The 16815-nt window shown below is 51.0% G+C and overlaps 1 protein-coding gene across 7 annotated transcripts; it reads left to right on the forward strand.

Moving 5' to 3' along the window:
- Positions 1 to 52: 52 nt before the first annotated feature.
- On the forward strand, positions 53 to 9779 carry Ncdn (neurochondrin). Of its 7 annotated transcripts, none has more exons than XM_027399305.2 (8): positions 53 to 174; positions 453 to 522; positions 1404 to 1544; positions 2627 to 3595; positions 4914 to 5155; positions 6260 to 6484; positions 6890 to 7032; positions 8266 to 9779. In XM_027399305.2, exons 2-8 carry the CDS (start codon positions 490 to 492, stop codon positions 8700 to 8702), a joined length of 2190 nt encoding a protein of 729 aa, XP_027255106.1. In that variant the 5' UTR covers positions 53 to 174; positions 453 to 489; the 3' UTR covers positions 8703 to 9779. The 7 variants fall into 7 exon arrangements, with proteins under 7 accessions (XP_027255106.1, XP_027255107.1, XP_027255105.1 ...); XM_027399304.2 differs by having other exon boundaries at positions 89 to 174; positions 453 to 1126; XM_027399306.2 differs by lacking the exon at positions 453 to 522 and having other exon boundaries at positions 63 to 174.
- Positions 9780 to 16815: the final 7036 nt, after the last annotated feature.

Raw genomic sequence — 16815 nt, forward strand, 5'->3', positions numbered from 1 at the left:
CATTGGTCAGCGTGAGGAGTGAGGACAGCGCGGATTGGTCGAGAGCGATGCGGGGGTGGGGGTGGAGCTGTAGCAGCCTGGAGCCAAGAGTGGGCAACGCGGCGTGAGCAGCGGCCCCAGGCTCCCGGAGCATCGCGCCCGGAGAAAGACTTCGCCGCTCGGGGCCGCAGCCTGGTGAGCTCAGCCCCCTTCAAGCCCTCCCCTGCATCTCAGCCGGAGCCTCTCCGAGCCGGCGCTGATCGATGCTGAGGCTCCCCAGGGACCCTATCGCGACTCCATCGCGCTATATCTCGACATCGCCGTGCCCTGTCGAGGCTCCATTTTGTCACAGCCCCTTTCAGTATCTATCTATCTATTCTTTTTAAATTTGCCCTATCATATTTGGGGGCTGTCCCCCTTCATGTCGTGATTTCGCTGTGATCTCTCCGTGACATCACCGCGCCATCGTGAAGTGTGATCTCATCGCTGCTCTGTCGTTCGACTTCATCAATGTCGTGTTGTGACCTGGCTGCGGCGGGACAGGTGGTGACCGCCAGGATCCCTTCTCCCCTTCTCATCTCTCCATCACAGCAGCCCCGCTTCGATTATCCGGCTTTTGGAGTCTGTTATCCTGAGAGCTACCTGACCCCTCCTTCCTTCTCTAGCCAGTGCCGGCACCCACAGGCTGGTAGCGGGATGGACAGGGAGAGTACAGGGACCACAAGGGGTTAATGCTGCTGCTGCAGCTGCAGCTCCTGCTTCTGCAGCCTCTGCAGCCTCTGCCCGAGGGAGGGAAAAAAAAAAAAAAAAGAGGCAAAGGAGGCTGCGGGGGCGATTATGAGCCCTGGCTAGAGGGGTGGGTCCTCAGGGGAGTCTTCAGAGCCTTCTCTGGAGAGCTCTCCTTCTCACTTCTGCTGAAGCCAATCTACTTTCTCTGAAGAAGGGAGGGGAAAGGAACCCTAGAATGTCCTTTGCATCCTTGTCAGCGTGAGTCCGGATAATCGAACTTCACCCGTGTATGTCTTCATCTCTCCCTGTCTGTCCTCACCACTCACTCCCCATGTGCCTCCTGGAGAGAGATAAAACCCGGTGTCTGTCACCAGCGGCTGCTGAACAGTGGGGCCAGCTCCTTCCCACTTCTCTACTGGTGAGGAGAGCTGTCTAGCTGAGCAGCCGCATGCATGATCCTCATTTCCCACTTTTCTGGAGGTGACCTTGGACCAGGGTCCCTTCTTCATCCTAAAAGAATTTGCAGGTCCATCCTCTTAAAGGGGCTCCCCCAAGGGAGGTCAGTTATGAGGAAGCCACCCTTCCAAATCCACCCTCCCCTCCCTCTGTGCTAATCCCTCCCCACATCCTCCACTTCCACCCCCGCCCCCGCCCCTCCTCTGCAGAGGGATGCTCAGTCCCTCTTGTGTTCACAGTTGGGCAAGGCGGGCATCATGGCCTCGGATTGCGAGCCAGCTCTGAACCAGGCAGAGAGCCGAAACCCCACCCTGGAACGCTACCTGGGAGCCCTCCGTGAGGCCAAGAATGACAGCGAGCAGTTTGCAGCCCTGCTGCTAGTAAGAACCTGGCTGATAATTGCAAGGTGGGAGGGCTGGACAGGAGGGCCCCCAAAGAATGGGGTCAGCAAGTCCCCAGGGATATCTAAGTGACATTAGCAACCTGGAGGCACCAAAAAGGCCTAAGATCTCTCTACCTTTGTACTCTTCTTTCTCCCTGGGGGGATGGAGACGTGGGGGGAGTGGAGGTGAATAAGGCTGTAGCACTGGGACCATGGAGGAGGCTGCCTGGATTTGCTTTCTGGGGCGTCCCAGAGCAGATGGGAGCTGACTCATAGGGTAACAGCAGCAGGTTGTAACTAGTGCAGAGTACTTGAGGGCTGGGGTGGCTTTTCTTGGACCCAAAAGAGTAGCAGGATTAGAAGTAACTAGTGACAGATTCTAGAAGATGGCCAGAGTGGCGATAGGTCTGTTAACAGTAAAGGAGTGGTTTGACTCTTAGCCTGTTAGAGGAACTCAAGCTAGGGACAGCAGAGCAGGAGCTGCAGTGCTGGGGGGGGGGGTTGGTGTGTGGGGGGTGAAGGGAGGAGGGAGTGCAGCAGTTGCTTGTTTGCCATGGCAACAGGGAGAAGGCTCTGGAGTCAAGGGCTCACACTGCAGCAGAGGAGGTGTTTAGGTGAAATGTAAGGGGAAATGTTTTGACATGCGGAGCAGCGAGACACAGGAGCCATTTCCCGTGAGAAGGTGGCGGAAATGGATCAGAGACTTCTCTGGAGACAAGTAGTTAGGAAAGGACCCTGCGTCCTTAGAGGGTTTTAAGCATGGGTTATACAGCCCCTTGCATCCCAAGCTGTGGGCATATGGATTCACGGATTAGACACCAGGTGACCATTTGCCCAAATGACTGGTTAAGGAGCACTGGACCTCCCTTCCATGAGATAACCATGGATGACAGAGATTCTCAGAGGTCACACCTGTCTGTCTCCAAGGAGAAAGGAGGATCTGGATGAAATGACCCCAGAATGGATCCCATTGCATAACTATTCCTGCTAGCCCTCGATGCCCAGGGAACAGGGAAGGGACAGTCTTTGCTACGTTTCTTTTCATCCCGCTGATAGTGCATTACCTCCCACCCACCGTAGGTGACCAAGGCAGTCAAAGCAGGTGACATTGATGCCAAAACTCGACGGCGGATCTTTGATGCCGTTGGCTTCACCTTTCCCAACCGACTCCTGACTACTAAGGAGGCACCTGATGGCTGCCCTGACCACGTTCTCCGGGCCTTGGGTGTGGCCCTGCTGGCATGTTTCTGCAGTGACCCTGAACTAGCCAGCCATCCCCAGGTCCTGAACAAGATCCCCATCCTTAGCACGTTCCTTACAGCCCGGGGGGACCCCGATGATGCTGCCCGCCGGTCCATGATTGATGACACCTACCAGTGCCTGACAGCTGTTGCAGGCACACCCCGAGGGCCCCGGCACCTCATTGCTGGTGGCACAGTGTCTGCCCTGTGCCAGGCATACCTGGGGCATGGCTATGGCTTTGACCAGGCCCTGGCACTCCTGGTGGGGCTGCTGGCTGCTGCAGAGACACAGTGCTGGAAGGAGGCGGAGCCCGACCTGCTGGCTGTGTTGCGAGGCCTCAGTGAGGATTTCCAAAGAGCTGAGGATGCCAGCAAGTTTGAGCTCTGCCAGCTGCTGCCCCTTTTTCTGCCCCCAACAACTGTGCCCCCCGAATGCCACCGGGATCTGCAGGCCGGCCTGGCACGCATCCTAGGAAGCAAGTTGAGCTCCTGGCAGCGCAACCCTGCACTGAAGCTGGCAGCCCGCCTGGCTCATGCCTGCGGCTCCGACTGGATCCCAGTGGGCAGCTCTGGGAGCAAGTTTCTTGCCCTCCTGGTGAATCTGGCGTGCGTGGAGGTGCGGCTGGCTCTGGAAGAGACAGGCACAGAGGTAAAAGAAGATGTGGTCACCGCCTGTTATGCCCTCATGGAGTTGGGCATCCAAGAGTGTACCCGCTGTGAGCAGTCCCTGCTGAAGGAGCCACAGAAGGTACAGCTTGTCAGCATTATGAAAGAGGCCATTGGAGCTGTCATTCACTACCTGCTGCAGGTAAGGGCCCACTGGCCTACAGAGGAGCTGGGAGAATAATGGGGAGATGGCGTACTTTCATGTACATGCTGCCTGGTACTGTAGCAAGCACTCTAGGAGTAGTGTGTGGCCGAGCCTCCTTCCCTCTCCCTCCCTGCCGTGGGCCTCCACACAAGCACCATACCACACACCATATGTGCACTCTGATCACGGCGCGCGCACACACACACACACACACACACACACACACACACAACACAGTAACCTCCCACTCACATATACTCCCCAGTTCACACACGCTACACATCACACACAAAAGCGAAGCAGTGTATTCTGCTCACTCTCCACCATTGTCTTACATATAAACATGCCTACATATTTATGTCTTACATGTAAATTTGTAGAATGCCGGAGAAAGGTGGGGGCAGGGAGTGGCCTGGTTCCTGCCTCTGTAGAATTTCGGCTAAGTCTTATTCCCCCACCATCCCGTCCACTCTCTGTATTTGAGAGGCCACCTCTTCTGCTCCGTTAGGATTGAGGCATGACTGGTCTCTTCAGTGGCCTGCTTCAGCCTCTGGACTCATCAGCCTTCTGTGTACTATCTTAGGCTAAGCTCTGGTCTCCTTTTCTGATTTAAGCAAAAAGTGGGTAGTTCCTCACTACTTAATTGTGAGTCTTTCCCCGACCCAATTCAGAGTGTCTCTAAAGGAATGCTGTTTAGCTGTGGGCCCCTGAGTTTCCCCTGGTCCCCTAGCTACCTTAGAGATAGAGTTAGGGGTATGTGACCTGAGTCTTAGCATCAAGCATGCTGTCTGAGATCCACTTGATTTAGTTCTCGCCCCTATGGGGTGAGTCCCTCCCATGTGCTGGGTTTCAGGTAGAAGTAAGCTTGGTGTCCTTCTGGGGGGGGTGTTTTGTTTGGATTTTTTGTTTGTTTGTTTGGTTGATTTTGGTTTTTCTGTATAGCCCTGGCCATCCTGGAACTTGCTCTGTAGACCAGGCTGATCTTGAATTCAGAGAGATCCACCTGCCTCTGTCTCCCAAGTGCTGGGGTTAAAGGTGTGCACCACCACCGCCCAGCTCTATTTCTTAGATGGGGTGGAGGGGCGGTCCATGCATGCCACAGCACACATGTGGAGGCAGGAAGACAAGTCAGTTCACTCCTTTCACCATGTGATTTCCAAGGAATCACACTAAGGTTGTAAAGTACCCTTACCCACTGAGCCACCTTGGCACCCATCTTTGATGGACATACAGTCTAGTGTTATTGGCAGGCTGGGGAGGCAGAGGAGGGTTCCTGCTTCTGCTTCTTCATTTCAGTGGGGTCTTATGACAACAGGTGGGACCAGAGAAGCAGAAAGAGCCCTTCGTGTTTGCTTCCGTGCGAATCCTGGGTGCCTGGCTGGCTGAGGAGACCTCATCCCTGCATAAGGAGGTGTGCCAACTGCTGCCCTTCCTCGTCCGCTATGCCAAGACCCTCTACGAGGAGGCTGAGGAGGCCAATGACATTTCACAGCAGGTGGCTAACTTGGCCATCTCTCCCACTACCCCAGGGCCCTCCTGGCCAGGGGATGCTCTCCGGTGAGTTTATAGTTATGGGTTGTTGATTCAGACCATTCCAAAGAAAAGGGTTTCCAGGCATGGTGGCGCATGACTTTAAACCCAGCACTTAGGAGGCTGAGGCAGGAATAGCTGAGAGTTCAAGGCCTAGTTGGGCTACATAGAAAGTACTAATCACTTCAAGGCTACGTAGACATAGCAAGACCCTGTCCCCAAAAAGAGAGGAAAACTAACTAACTAACTAAATAAATAGATGAATACAAAGAAAAAGGCAATACCTTTTCCCTTTGGATTTTTTGTTTGGTTGGTTGGTTGATTTGGGGGATACCAAATACCTTTAGGGGATACCCTGTTCCCCCAAATTGGGCTCCCTGGCAGGTCACAAGCATTCTCTTAGAATTATTTCTTAGTTCTGACTGTTGTGGGCTTCTTCCCACAGAACTCCTGAACTATAATGTGCCACTTGACATCTCGCCCCCCCCCCCCCCCCCGGGGTTTCTTTTTCTTTTTTTTTTTTAAACAGGGTCTCATCATGTAGACCTGGCTGGCCTGGAACTCCCTTTGTAGACCAGGCTGGCTTTGACCTCACAGAGATCTGCCTGCCTCTGCCTCCCAAGTGCTGGGATTAAAGATATGCACCACCACATCTAACTGGTCTCCAGATTTTTATTAGAAACAGAACTTAGGTTTTCTGAGTGCCTGCTACAAAGCCAGGTGTTTTGCTGGAACAAACAGCAAAACAGTTTTATTTGATACTTAGCAAATCTGACAGAAATCTCACTTACATTTTTAAAGTAAACTGGCCATGTTTGCTAGCTCTCACCTTTAATATCAGCATTTGGGAGGCTGAGGCAGGATTGTTATCCATCTGGGCTCAAAGTAAGACCCCCTCCTCAAAAGGAGGGAAAAAAGATGATGGAAATGAGTCTCAGAGGCTTGAGAAGTACCTAGGCTGTAGTCATACCATGTGGCAGAGCCCCCATGAACTCTGGCCTACGTGACTGAGGTTTCTCTGCGGTACCATGAAAGTGTCCTCTTCCCCTAGCTTCTACATTTTTTTTTTTTTTTTAGTCAGGGTGCCCTTATCTCTTCCAATCTCACGTTCATCTGTCTCCACGTGCTCAGGCTCCTCCTGCCCGGCTGGTGTCACCTGACTGTTGAAGATGGGCCCCGGGAGATCCTGATCAAGGAAGGGGCCCCCTCACTTCTGTGCAAGTACTTTCTGCAGCAGTGGGAACTCACATCCCCCGGCCATGATACCTCAGTGCTGCCAGACAGCGTGGAGATCGGCCTGCAGACCTGTTGTCACATCTTCCTCAACCTGGTGGTCACTGCACCAGGGCTGATCAAGTGAGGGGCTTGGGAGAGGCTGGGAGGAAAGCCAAGGAAGCAGAGGGGCTGTCCTGTCAGCCCGCTCTCAACCTTCTCCTTAGCTTCCCTGTGTCTGTAGTTTTCTCTTACTGTTAGTGTAAGCAGGTTTCAGAACAGACAAAGTCAGTCCCACTCGAAGATGTGTTGTATTCAGAGCCCCAGGTATCTCAGGGCATGTCTGTCTGCTCCAGCCATCACTCAGCTCAGTCAGCTGGCATCTGACCAACCCAGATGGCAGTCAAAAGTTAACACTTCACCCTGCTGCGTGATGTCCTGGCAAACCCTGGTCAGGTGAAGCTAGAAACCATATGCCAGGTTTTCCAAAGGGCTTGACCGAGTCTGCTAACCCTCTGCCTGCCACCCCCCTCCCCCTTTTCTCCCCAGGCGCGATGCCTGCTTCACATCGCTTATGAACACCCTGATGACATCACTGCCCTCACTAGTGCAGCAACAAGGGAGACTGCTTCTAGCTGCCAATGTGGCCACCTTGGGCCTCCTAATGGCCCGGCTCCTCAGCACCTCTCCAGGTAAGCCTTGGGGACAGAATACATGAGTTCAGAACCTGAGCCCTCACTTTCAGAACATGGTGTGGCAGAATTTTCCCATTGAAAGGTAATTTCTACAGTATCGCTCCATCCTCCACCCCCACCCTTCCCAAAATGATAACAGTCTCTTCCTTTTAAATACTTTTAAGGCAAGGCCTGGTGGGTGTTTGGTACAGACCTGTTCAGAGTCACAAGCATAGGCACCTGGAATCCCTGGCAGCCTGGGAACTCTGAATCCCGCGTTTTCAAGGTGGAGCTGCCCCCACCCAGGCCCTGAGTCACAGGCGTGGTTTGCTGCATTGAGATTTTTACCACTTAGCACCCCACCCCACTCAGTGACACGCATCAGCTTCTCTCTGCCCTCCCTCCCTCTGGCTGTGTGCAGGGGGAAGGGCGTCCCCTCCAGCCCCTGACAGCCCTCAGTGTCTCCCACTTTGACCGTGGGTGTCTGCTTGGGTCCCTCTGTCCCCGCCTGTTCCCTGTGCCCCATCTGTCAGGTTGGAGGAACAGAGCAGATGCCTGGGAACAGGGTGTAATGTGCCCATACCCTCAGCTGCCTGTTTTTTGTGTGGGGATCCCAGCAGGGTACCTTGCTGTGGAAGGGGGAACGTATCCCTGAACTAGGAACCCCTTGCATTTAGCCCTCAAGGAGAGTCACTATGCTTTGGATCCAGTGCTGGGTCACCCACAAATGCTACCACACTGGTTGAACAGCTTCCTGGAGATCCAAAGAGGGGGCTCCTGAACCCCTGAATAGCAGATGGGCCAGAGCTGGGTCGATGTTCATCATCCCCTTTGGCGCCCTCTTCTGGCAAGAAGTCAAATTAGTTCATTCTCAGCCTGGTGAAGGGCTCTGAGCCCTCAGCTGCTTGGGTCCCTACTGTGGAAACCCCAAGGAAGGCTCTTTCTTACATCTGACATGAGGCTTACTCCTACCTCTTGTGCATTTAGAGGTCTTGATGATGGAGTGTACCTAGATTATTTAATTCTGACAACGTGTTGCTAAGATTGGCGTGCCACTGGCCCCATCTTAAAATGAAGAGACTGAAACCCAGAAAAGTTTAAACACCTAGTATCACACTGTAAGTGTTAAAGGTAGGCTTTGAACCTAGGCAATGTGAGTCCGGGTGATGCTTCTGCTCTCTGAGCATGGGAGGGAATTAGTCCAGTGTTTGGCCTGTCTGGTTCATACCACTGCCCTCTCCATTCTTTCAGCTCTCCAAGGAACCCCAGCCTCCCGAGGTTTCTTCGCAGCTGCCATCCTCTTTCTGTCACAGTCCCATGTGGCACGGGCCACCCCTGGCTCTGACCAGGCAGTGCTGGCCCTGTCCCCTGACTATGAGGGCATCTGGGCTGACTTGCAAGAGCTCTGGTTCCTGGGCATGCAGGCCTTCACGGGTTGTGTGCCACTGCTGCCCTGGTTGGCCCCTGCTGCCCTGCGCTCCCGCTGGCCACAGGAATTGCTACAACTGCTAGGTAGTGTAAGCCCCAACTCTGTCAAGCCTGAGATGGTGGCTGCCTACCAGGGTGTGCTGGTAGAATTAGCGAGGGCTAACCGGCTGTGCCGGGAGGCCATGAGGCTGCAAGCGGGTGAAGAAACAGCCAGCCATTACCGCATGGCTGCCTTGGAGCAGTGCCTGTCAGAGCCCTGAGGGGCATCCAGTAGGGATAGACCCAGGGGCGGGCAGCGAGGGAAGGAGGGAGGAGGCATCTTCCCTGAAGCCCCCAAACTGGACCCTTCTTCAGACTTCCCCTACAAACACCCCAGCTTTCTGGCTTTTCTGAGGGCTAGGGCATGATGCCCACCTCTTAAGTATAAGGAACTGCATCCTGCCCCCAGCCCCCTTGGGGCAGGGATTGGCTTGGAACAGAGGTTGGCCCCGCCAGGCCGGGGAAGGTTGGAGCAGCCCCAGAACGAGGGCAACTAAGTGTCATTATACCCAATGTCTGGCTCCCTGACAGAAGGGAGGTTCCAGGGTAGGAGCGGGCTGGCAGGCGCTGACTGCCTCAGCCTATGTGCCCTGCCGGCCAGGGCGTGGCCTCCCCAAGGCTGTGGTGCCCCTTCTGGCTCCCCAAGGTCCGCGCCCTTTATATTGGCCATTTGGTTCTTGCCTTTAGTCCTCTTGGACGGAGAGCAGGCTCAGGCCATTGACATCGCAGTTCTTCCTTTCAACTTTAGTGACCCAGGGTCCGACATGCCCCTGTCCTTCCAGGGCAATTTGGAGCAGGCAGACCAGTGGGGGGGTGGGGAACCTCTTTCCACCTGCGCTTCCTTGAGGGAACCCAAGAGCCCTTGGTCCCAGGTCTCTTGAGCTTTTGTGTCATGTTGCAGCAGAGTGAAGATGGGGGTTGGGGTTATTTATTTTGCTTGTCCTTATCCTTGCTTGGAGACCTGAGCATCAGATCCCTGTGCCCCTGGTGCCATCTGGCCTGGCTGGAGCCAGGAGCAGGAGGTTACACCACCCTAGAATCCGCATGTTTTCCCAGTGATTGCACTCCACTGCCACCGTGGTGCCTGGCTTCAGCTCCTCTACCCCAATCCCTGCTTAGACTCCTGCAGGGAGACGCGACTGGCGGCTCCAGCAGGAACTACCTTTCTGAACCCTTGGAGACCCGCATACTCCTGACCCCTTGCTTCACCCCACCCCCGCCCCCAGTGCGTTCTGTGACCGCCAAGTTCAAAGCTGTGTACATGTGGACACTCAATAAATGTTCATTGGTGATGAGAAGCCGCCTTTATGCTCTGACCTTCACCACTCTGCCTTTCACACTCTACACTCTCACCACTGTCTGCTGAGCCAATGTCCTTCTAAATACTTAGCTGATGCTCTCATTCATCTCTCCCAGGAGCTAGGAAGAAAGCACCATAGCTGTGGTTTTACAGGCAGGGAAGTCTTAGACACACCCTGCCCTAGTACAACAGGTTCATAAGACCAGATGTTGATGTCAGGCATTCAGACAGAAGCACTGTCTGTTTGCATCAACTTAGTTCCAGGGTCATTGCCATATCCTCCAATTAAAAAAAAAAATGTTATTAGGGTATGTGGTTGGGGTGGGGTGCATGTCCCATAGCACTCGTAGAGGTCAAAGGACACCTTTGGAGTTAGTTCTCTCCATCTTTGTGTGGGTTCTGGAGATAGACATTAAGTTACCAAGCTTATATGGCAAGTACCTTTACCCACTGAGCCATCTCACAGGCCGTGTTCCAACTCCTAAAGAAATCAGAAATCCTAATTTTTATTTGGAATCCAACTCAGACATTAAGAACCTTACTTTCAACTAAGTCACTATTGGCCTAACAAAGCAGGGATGCCAAATGTGGCTTTCAGGTTACCAGCTGTTGACCTGTGTTCATGCCGAATGAGAAGAGGAAGGACCTGAAAGGGCAAGAGGGAAGCCAGGGACCCTTTGCTATTCCCCCACTGGAGCCAGAAGAGCTCCAGGTCTGTTCTGTGTGCATGCTCCATCTAGGACCTAAACCTACAAGCATACACTGAGTATGTCCTGTGGCTTACCTGTAGTTGGCTATGCAAACAAAGCAAGAATATTCATTTGAAAATGAGTCTCAGATAAACAAGACAAATTAACCTTCACACAGTGGCTTAATATCCACAGGACAAATAATACAACATAAAGGTATTCACAATGACTTCTATGGAGGTCAAAACAAAATGCAATCTCAAGCTCCCCAGCCTCACTTAAGCAAGTCCAGAAAACTAAATACTGGCACTGTAGACCAGGCTGGCCTTGAACTTGAAGTTCTGCCTCTGGAGTGCTGGGATTAAAGATATGTACTACCACACTACCCCCTAGCTTGATACCCAGTTTTTTGTTTTTTGTTTTTCCTTTTTCTTTTTTTTAGACAGGGTTTCTCTGTGTACCCCTAGCTGTCCTGGAACTCGGTAACCAGGCTGGCCTCAAACTCAGAGACCCACCTGCCTCTGGCTCCTGAGTGTTGGGATTAAAGGTGTGTGCCACCATCCCCAGGGATAAACCAGCATTTTAGATATGAAATCATGCTGAGGGGACAGACTGCAGATTTTGGAGCAGATTAAATGGGATTCGGTTGTGTTTTAGAAAGATGGCTGGTTGCAAATGGACCTGCTGGAGTTAGCCAACTTAGGGGATATAACAAGTGCAGGGAACGTGAGTGGGTGGGGAAGGGAGCAAAGGACTTAGGAACTAAATTTTGAGTGAAGTGGAACAAAGAACAGGAAGCCAAAGATTCTTGACTCTGACCATTGTGTGAATCGTGGGACCACTCTGTCACAGGAAACACTGGGAGAGGAACCTGTTTAATCGATGATTTGTGTTGCTCATGGGACATCCAAGGAGTAGTTTCCTCCCCTAGCCCAGAGCATGGAAAGAAGTCTGAGGGGCTAACAGATTTGAGAGCTGTCAATTAGAGGTTCTTTAGAATCATGGGTGTGACAGATTGGGCAAATGAGAAGGGAGAGGCTACAAAGTGAGTGATAACTGCTCATGGTCCTTGCCGCCGAGTTCCTCTGCTGCATGCCAAATCCAGTAAAGCTTGAAACAAGGCAGACTGAGTTCTGTCCTCTATGAGGCAAGGGTGAGAGGGTTCTGGGCTCCAGAATAAGCAGGAGCCTAGGCTTTCGCTGAGAGGGGAAAGGGAGTACTGAGCTGCAGTGGAAAGCTCCAACCACCAGATGGCGCCTCAGCATCTTGTGCCAGATTTCATTTCCCAGCAAACACTCCCAGACAGACCCGTTAGGAGGAGCAACGTGGCTCTGTCATCAACGGAGGCCAAAGAGTTTTCTTTAAAAAAAAAAAAAAAAAAAGGAGAAACTGGACAGTAGTGGTGCATGCTTTTAAACCCAGAACGCAAGAGGCAGAGACCGGCAGATCTCTGTGAGTTCCAAGACAGCCAGGGATACACAGCGAAACCCTGTCTAAACACAGACAGACAGAGAAAAGGTGAGCCTTGGAAGAAGAATAAGTCAAGTATATCAAATGAGAGTCCATGTATATTTGAGCATGCATACTATGTGCCAATTAATATACTGTCTTACGAATGTATCTGTGCCTGTTGTGCCCCCCTATTTCCCTAGGGGTATCTGAATATGTATCTCTGTGCACACCCCAAGCCTCCATCCAAGTGCGTGTATCTCAAAGAACAGGCCATAAGAAATGGTCACCTTTCCAATGGGAAGAACTCTTGTCCCTAAAGCAGAAGGAACCCAATCTGAAACCCTGGTTTTGACAGCTCCACTGATCTCTGAAGAAGCCGAAGCAGGTCATAGAGAGCATGCCTCTCCCCAGAAGAAATAACCAAAACCACTCACTTGTCAGATAAGCTCCTATGTGTAGCTACCCTGGGTCATGTCCTGGGCAGGGCGGGGGGGGGGGGGCGGGCTTCCAAAGAGTCCCTTAAAAGACTGGGGATGTGTAATTATCCGTTCACTTATTTATTTAATAGGCATTCGTTGGCTGCCTGCACCAAGAAAAGTACTAGATACACTGTCTAATTTTTTAGTTTTTTGGTTTTTCGAGACAGGGTTTCTCTGTGGCTTTGGAGGCTGGCCTGGAACTAGTTCTTGTAGACCAGGCTGGTCTCGAACTCACAGAGATCTGCCTGCCTCTGCCTCCTGAGTGCTGGGATTAAAGGCGTGCGCCACCAAAGCCTGGCAAGATTCATTCATTTTAGGTGTATGGGTGTTCTATCAATACCTATGTCTGTATCACATGGGTGCAGTGCCTGTGGAGGCCAGAAGAGGGCGTCAGATCACCCAGAACCGGAGTTACAGATGTGTTGTTCCTGCTGTGTGGGTCCTGGGAATGGAACCTGGCTCCTCTGGAAAAGCAGCCAGGGCTCTTAGCCTCTGATCATCTCTCCAGTCACTCTTTTAGACTTCTTGTGAAGTGACTCACAGAGCAGGAAAGGAAAAGTAATCGCAAGAACTGGAGTGCCAGCTATTGAGTTTAGTTCCTCGAGTGGGGCATGATCATGGATCCCAGAAGCGTTTTCAGTAGGGAAGGGCCATGGTCCAGGCATAAAGTTGCCAATGGAGTTGGAAGTGGATCACAAGAGGAACTCAGGTCACCTGTTGGAGGCTTGTGGCCACAGCATCCTCAGTGCAACCTAGGTCACTTTAGGGATTTTTGTTTGCTTGTTTGTTTGAGACAGGGTTTCTCTGTGTAGTCCCGGCTGCCCTGGAACTCTCTCTGTAGACCTGGTTGGCCTTGAGCTCACAGAAATCCACCTACCTCTGCCTCCCGAGTGCTGGGATTAAAGGCGTGCGCCACCACTGCCTGGCCACTTTAGGGGTTATTAAAATATATTGTTGGAGTCTACTGCAGAGTCGCTGATCCAGTGGGTCTGAGGTAGAGTCCATGAACAGGCATTTCTAACAAGTCCCCAAATGTCATTGGTGACGATGAATGAGGTACCACACTTTGAGACTTATGTATGTGAAGACGACGATAAGGATGCTTGAGGCTATGAGAAAAAGGTGGTACATGCTTTCTGAGATACCTACCCAATGTCTTCCGTGGTGGGCGCTTATGGATTATAAGTAGAAACACTCAGGCTTTGGTGTGGTGTTTCATGCCTGTAATTTCAACACTTTCAGAGCTAAGGAAGAAAGTTCATGAGTTCTAGGTTAGCCTGAGCTACGTAGTGACACCCTGATTCATAAGCAAAAAACAAAACAAGAAGAAAAACATGGAAATTGGAGAATTTTAAAGTTGGAGTATGTGGTATCATTTATAGTGCTACAGAATCCAGGAGGACACGCAGGTGAGGGTTGGGATAGTGGAAGAGATGTGAGTTTAGTTTCATCTTAGAATAGCTGCAGATGCCCTGGTCCAGTGGTCCTCAACCTCCCTAATGCTACAACCTTTAATACAATTCTTCATGTTGTGGTGATCCTACCTTAAAATTATTTTTGTTGCCACTTCATAACTGTAATTTTTGCTACTGTAATGAAAACATCTGTGTTTTCACATGGTCTTAGGAGACCACTGGGAAAGGGTTCAACACCCCTCCCCCAGTCAAGACCCACAGCTTGAGAACCACTGTCCTAAGGGATCATCCTGTTGGTACCCTGTATGTATGGTTTTGGATTTCTAATCAGATTGACAGACTGAGGAGAACACATTTGGGTGTAATAGGGAGACAAATGGTCATTAGACTTGGGAAGGGAATAAACTTTCTTCTGAAGAACATGGCACTTGATACCAAGCCTGATGACCTGAGTTCAATTCCCAGAACCCACATGATAAAAAGAAAAGAACCAAATCCTTCAAGTTGTTCTGACCTCCACATATGCGGATGTGCACACACACACACACACACACACACACACACACACACACACACAATGATTTAAAAATAACATTGACAGAAGGAGTTAGAAGTTGCTCTGAACATGGACAACCAACATTAAGAGTAGGAAGGATCAGCCGGGCATTGGTGGCGCATGCCTTTAATCCCAGCACTCGGGAGGCAGAGGCAGGTGGAACTCTGTGAATTTGAGACCAACCTGGTCTACAAGAGCTAGTTCCAGGACAGCCTCCAAAGCCACAGAGAAACCCTGTCTCGAAAAACAAACAAACAAACAAACAAACAAAAAAAGGGGGGTAGGAAGGATCACCAGGCCGTGGTAGTGCACGCCTTTAATCCCAACACTTGGGAGGCAGAGGCAGGAGGATCTCTGAGTTTGAGGCCAACCTGGTCTACAGAGTGAGTTCCAGGACAGCCAAAGATACACAGAAACCCTGTATCGAAATCAAAAAAATTAAAAATAAAGGAAGGAAAGAAGAAGAGGAAGAATGGGAATGATGAGAGGTGGTGAAAAGGAAAAGGAAAACGGTCAGAGTTAAGAGTAGGGGAATCCAGCAAAGCCAAAGACATCTGCCCATCCCAAGCCTGTTGGAAGAGCAGAGGGATCCCCCAAGCTGGGTCCAAGGCTCATCCTCATCATGACTTCTGGGCTTTCCCCACAGAAGTCCACCAACTTGTGAGCTATGAAGGGACGTCTATCTCAATGGGACTAATTTCAATGTCCTGTGGGTGAGGTAGAGAATAGAGGATTAGGGAAGTTGCCACAGACCCACAGATGTGAATAACAAATAACACATATGACTTATTATTATCTATTAGTGGGAGTTCTAATAGATACTACTAATAAAAACCTGGAGTCTGATATTGGGGCAAATGCTGAAAGATCAGAGAAGTAAAGGAGCAGCCATAAGAGAGACCTCTTACCTCTACTAAATCCTCAGACCAAAGGGTTAATCCTGTCCCTACTGAATCCTGTCCCTACTGAATCCTGTCCTGACTGAATCCTGTCTAGACTGAATATGCAAACTCACCTCAGATCTTAGATCTGTCCTAAGGAGGAAGGCTACACAGCTGCCCCATCTGCCCCTGTCTGCTCTCCCAGTGTCTGAGAAGCTCTTGGGGATGAATCCTTGGTTGCTAGCTACAGCTCCCCACTCCTCCCTCTGCCAGGCCAAAAGAAACCTAGTCTGAGCTCCATACTAGCCACAAGCATTCTGGGATACCCACCTAGAACATACATCAGGCAGGTCAATGATCTAACCCCTCAATGGTGTTACCTTCTCATCTGTTCCTTCTTAAAGGGAACCTAAGAAAACAATGGCTCCCTTCCCTTTTGTTGCAACTATAGAAACAGAGCTTGGAGAAGAAGCCAGACTTGCCCAGAATTACACAGAATTACAGAATTACACACGCTCAAGAGTGCGACTAAACTGTAAGCCCCTGAGTCCAAGACAGAAAGGAATAGTGATCCTGAGCACACTGGAGAAGGGCCACCTCAGCATTGCCACTGAGTTAGCTGTTTGACCTCAGGCCAGTAAGTCTACTGGCTTCTCTGTGCCTTGTCCCTCACCTGAAAATGAGGGTGCCAAGGAACTTGGTGTGTTAGGTAACTCAATATCCATGTTGTGTGGTGAGTGTGCACGTGATTGTTTATACCACCTCCCATTAACATTTAAAAAAAAAAAAAACACCCTTCTGCTTTTTAAATTCTCAGTGTCCTTAGCGTTTCTCCCACTTGCCTTTCTTTAATCCCCATCTCCACTTCTCCGGGCAGAAGGGCTACATATGGGGAGAAGAGAAAAGAGGCTGGTGGTAGGGATTAGGACATACCTGACAGACAGACAGGGCCTGCCATGGTAACATACTAAAATATGGACTGTGCACAAGTAACACTGCGCCCTTCCATCCAATGTCAGCCACACACTCCACCATTTCTGTGTCACAAATTCACAGCCAGCCCAGGCTCCTACAGCTTCAGAAACATTTTGGCCCCTTCTTAAGTAGGTGGAGCTCATGCCAGACTCCAACTCCTTCTGACTAAGTCATGTTTCCAGTATCCAAGAATCCTGCTTGGCATTGAGGGTTGCAATCTCAGGAAGTCAGAAGCAGGCATCTTCAGAGTGCTTTTGATCCAAAGCCATGAATGAGAGACTGTAACACAACCTCCTACACTCATGCATGCTGACACAAGCGTGCACATGAACTGATGGGCTTGAGTTTGCCACTCACCAGAGTCTTTTACGTTCACCATTGAGTGGCTGCAGAAAAGATTGCTACCATTTAGCAGGGGAGGAAGCTGACGCCAGAAATAAGGAACACTTTGCTTAAAGTCAAAGTCGAACACGTGCATTTATTCATGCATTCATTTAAAAAGATTTGGAAAGGGGTGTCGATATAGTTCATTGGGTTAAGGCACTGGCCACCAAGCCTCAGGACTTGAGTTCGAACCTTTAGACCCA

Source organism: Cricetulus griseus, chromosome 2, assembly GCF_003668045.3.
Source record: "Cricetulus griseus strain 17A/GY chromosome 2, alternate assembly CriGri-PICRH-1.0, whole genome shotgun sequence".
In the NCBI taxonomy this organism is placed as follows: domain Eukaryota; kingdom Metazoa; phylum Chordata; class Mammalia; order Rodentia; family Cricetidae; genus Cricetulus; species Cricetulus griseus.

Excerpts from the sequence above, each read along its gene's own strand:
- Ncdn (XM_035439608.1), top strand. The coding sequence starts at position 998 with ATGTCTTCATCTCTCCCTGTCTGTCCTCACCACTCACTCCCCATGTGC. Across the intron at positions 1,127-1,403 it reads TCCTTCCCACTTCTCTACTG|TTGGGCAAGGCGGGCATCAT; the intron begins GTGAGGAGAGCT and ends TTGTGTTCACAG. Across the intron at positions 3,596-4,913 it reads TCATTCACTACCTGCTGCAG|GTGGGACCAGAGAAGCAGAA; the intron begins GTAAGGGCCCAC and ends TTATGACAACAG.